The 2,190-nt window shown below is 59.0% G+C and overlaps 1 protein-coding gene across 1 annotated transcript in view; it reads right to left on the reverse strand.

Moving 5' to 3' along the window:
- Positions 1-1,667: 1,667 nt before the first annotated feature.
- Positions 1,668-2,190, reverse strand: part of LOC103778522 (acyl-CoA synthetase family member 3, mitochondrial-like) — a 6,465-nt gene continuing 5,942 nt past the window's right edge. The window contains exon 4 of the mRNA XM_008946112.1: positions 1,668-1,785. Coding sequence (XP_008944360.1) covers positions 1,668-1,785 — 118 coding nt within the window. The remainder of the gene's footprint in view (positions 1,786-2,190) is intronic.

Below are 2,190 nucleotides of genomic sequence, written 5' to 3' on the forward strand. Positions count from 1 at the left end.
TGATCTTGTCACAGGGCTGGTGCTGGGTGCCGGGGGTTGTCGAGAATGATAGATCATTAAGAGCTTTTGCTGCTATTTATTCTCCAGTGACCTTGTCTCTCTCCATTGTTGCTTGCTTAAGAGTTATGAATGTGAGACATGATAATTTGATATTGATCTATTTGGTAAGTTAAAAAATTTACTGCATCGTTGATGTTTTAACAAAGGATCCGCTCGGTCCCTCCTGCAGGCCAGGGAGAGCCACGGGTGCTCAGCTCTGCAGGCCATGGAGAGGGGACAAAGTGGGTGCTGTGCGGGTCAGGGGTGCTGCCTGAGCTCTGGGTGTCCCTGGAGGGCCCCATCCTGACCTCTTCTGATGTACTGAAAGCAGGACTAGGGAAGGGATTGTCCCTCTGGGATTGTCCCTCAAATTCTGGGGTCAGTTTTGGGACCCTCACTCCAAGAAGGACCTTGAGGGGCTGGAGCGTGGCCAGAGAAGGGCAACGAAGCTGCTGGGGAAGGGTCTAGAGCCCAAGTGTGGGGAGGAGCAGCTGAGGGAGCTGGGGGTGCTGAGCCTGGAGCAAAGGAGGCTCAGGGGAGACCTTCTGTCTCTCCACGGCTCCCTGACAGGATCTTAAAGATCTCTTTGAACCCAAATGCTTCTGTGATTCCGTTTCCATGAAAACCAGGTGCTGGCACTGCCCTGGGAGATGCTGCCGTGGGCAGGGGGCAAGGATGGGCAGAATGGTGCATGGCTGGACCTGTCTGTGCAGGCAGGACGGGGTGGGATGGAGGAAACTTGTCCCCATCCACGTCCTCCTTCCCTCTCCTGTCCCCTCTCTTGTCCCTGTCCTGTCCCTGCTCTCTCTGCCCAGTCCTCTCCACATTCTCACCATGGTCACTAACGGTCTTCACAGATGTTTGGGGCTCCACTGACTCTAAGAAAGGTATTCCATGTAATTACTTGTGCTCCCTGTCCCTCTTGCCCTCTCAGGGTCCCTCTGGCTGGTGGGGACACCTGGGGCTTCCCATCACCCCCTTGGCACTGGGCAGGATCCCACTGGTGAGGGATCCATTTGCTCTCTGGGACTGTCCCTCTCTATAAACTCTGGGGAAAGTCGCTGAGCCCACGGGAAGGGCAGAGAGGAGGCAGAACGAGCTGGCAGCACTGCTGGCACTGCCTGCAGACAGGAGCTCAAGGAGTGATTCCACATGGCCATGGGTTGCACGTGGCCTGAGGCAGAGCTGGAATGGGAACAGGGACCAGCACCCAGAGGCAGAAGGTGGCAAGGCCGGGGACCTGGGGTGCCCAGAGAGCCCTCCCCACCCCAGCAGAGCAGCTCTGGTGGGCTGGCATCACAGGGCTGAGACCCACCGAGGGCACACGGGGCTCGTCTGCCCCCGAGCAGCTGCTGCTGGGGCCAGCGTGGGGTGGATGCAGAGGGGTTTGTGGTGCCTGCTTTTCACCTGCCTCCTACAGACCTGAAAGGGCCTAAATAGAGCAGCTTTGGCTGGCTACTTTTGAATGCTACTTTTATTGGTCTCTATTCAGGGACCAGCCTGCAGGGAGCCCAGACCTGGCACCGCTCCTCGCCGCTGGCACCTCGTCGGTGCTGGTGCAGAGGAGAGTGGAGGTGGTGCAGGAGCAAACAGCCTCCAGGCTTGTGGCCCTGGCCCAGGGCCGTGCTCTAGGCTGGGTAGAAGCGCTGCAGAAGCTCCTTCTTGTTGACTTTGCCCATCTGGTTGCGGGGGATCTCCTCCACCACGATCAGCTCGGAGGGGATGGCGTACGGTGCCATGCTCTCCCTGCAACACAGGGGCACAGGCTGTTAGGGGTGAGGGAGCCTCCAGCACCTCCAGCACGTCCTGAGCCCTCCCAAATGCTGCTGGACCTGGATTTGATCTGGGATTCTGCTCCGAGACCCCTTCCTGAGCTGGGCCGTGGGCTGCCTGCCCCCAGCCTGTCTCTGCCAGGAGGCTTAAGGATGAGCAGTCATTGCAGTGAAGAGCTCCCTTCCCTGCTCTTCATCACTCCTGCCCCATGCTGAGGCCATGGAGGGTCACACAAACCCAGAATCCCAGCAGGGTGGGGCTGGGAGGGACCTCTGGGGATCATCTCCTCCAGCCCCCCTGCTCCAGCAGCTCACCCACAGCAGGGTGCCCAGGGTCACATCCAGGCAGGTTTGGGATCTCTCCAGAGCAGGAGACTCC

This window comes from Merops nubicus, unplaced genomic scaffold, assembly GCF_000691845.1.
Source record: "Merops nubicus isolate BGI_N331 unplaced genomic scaffold, ASM69184v1 scaffold24718, whole genome shotgun sequence".
Taxonomy (NCBI): domain Eukaryota; kingdom Metazoa; phylum Chordata; class Aves; order Coraciiformes; family Meropidae; genus Merops; species Merops nubicus.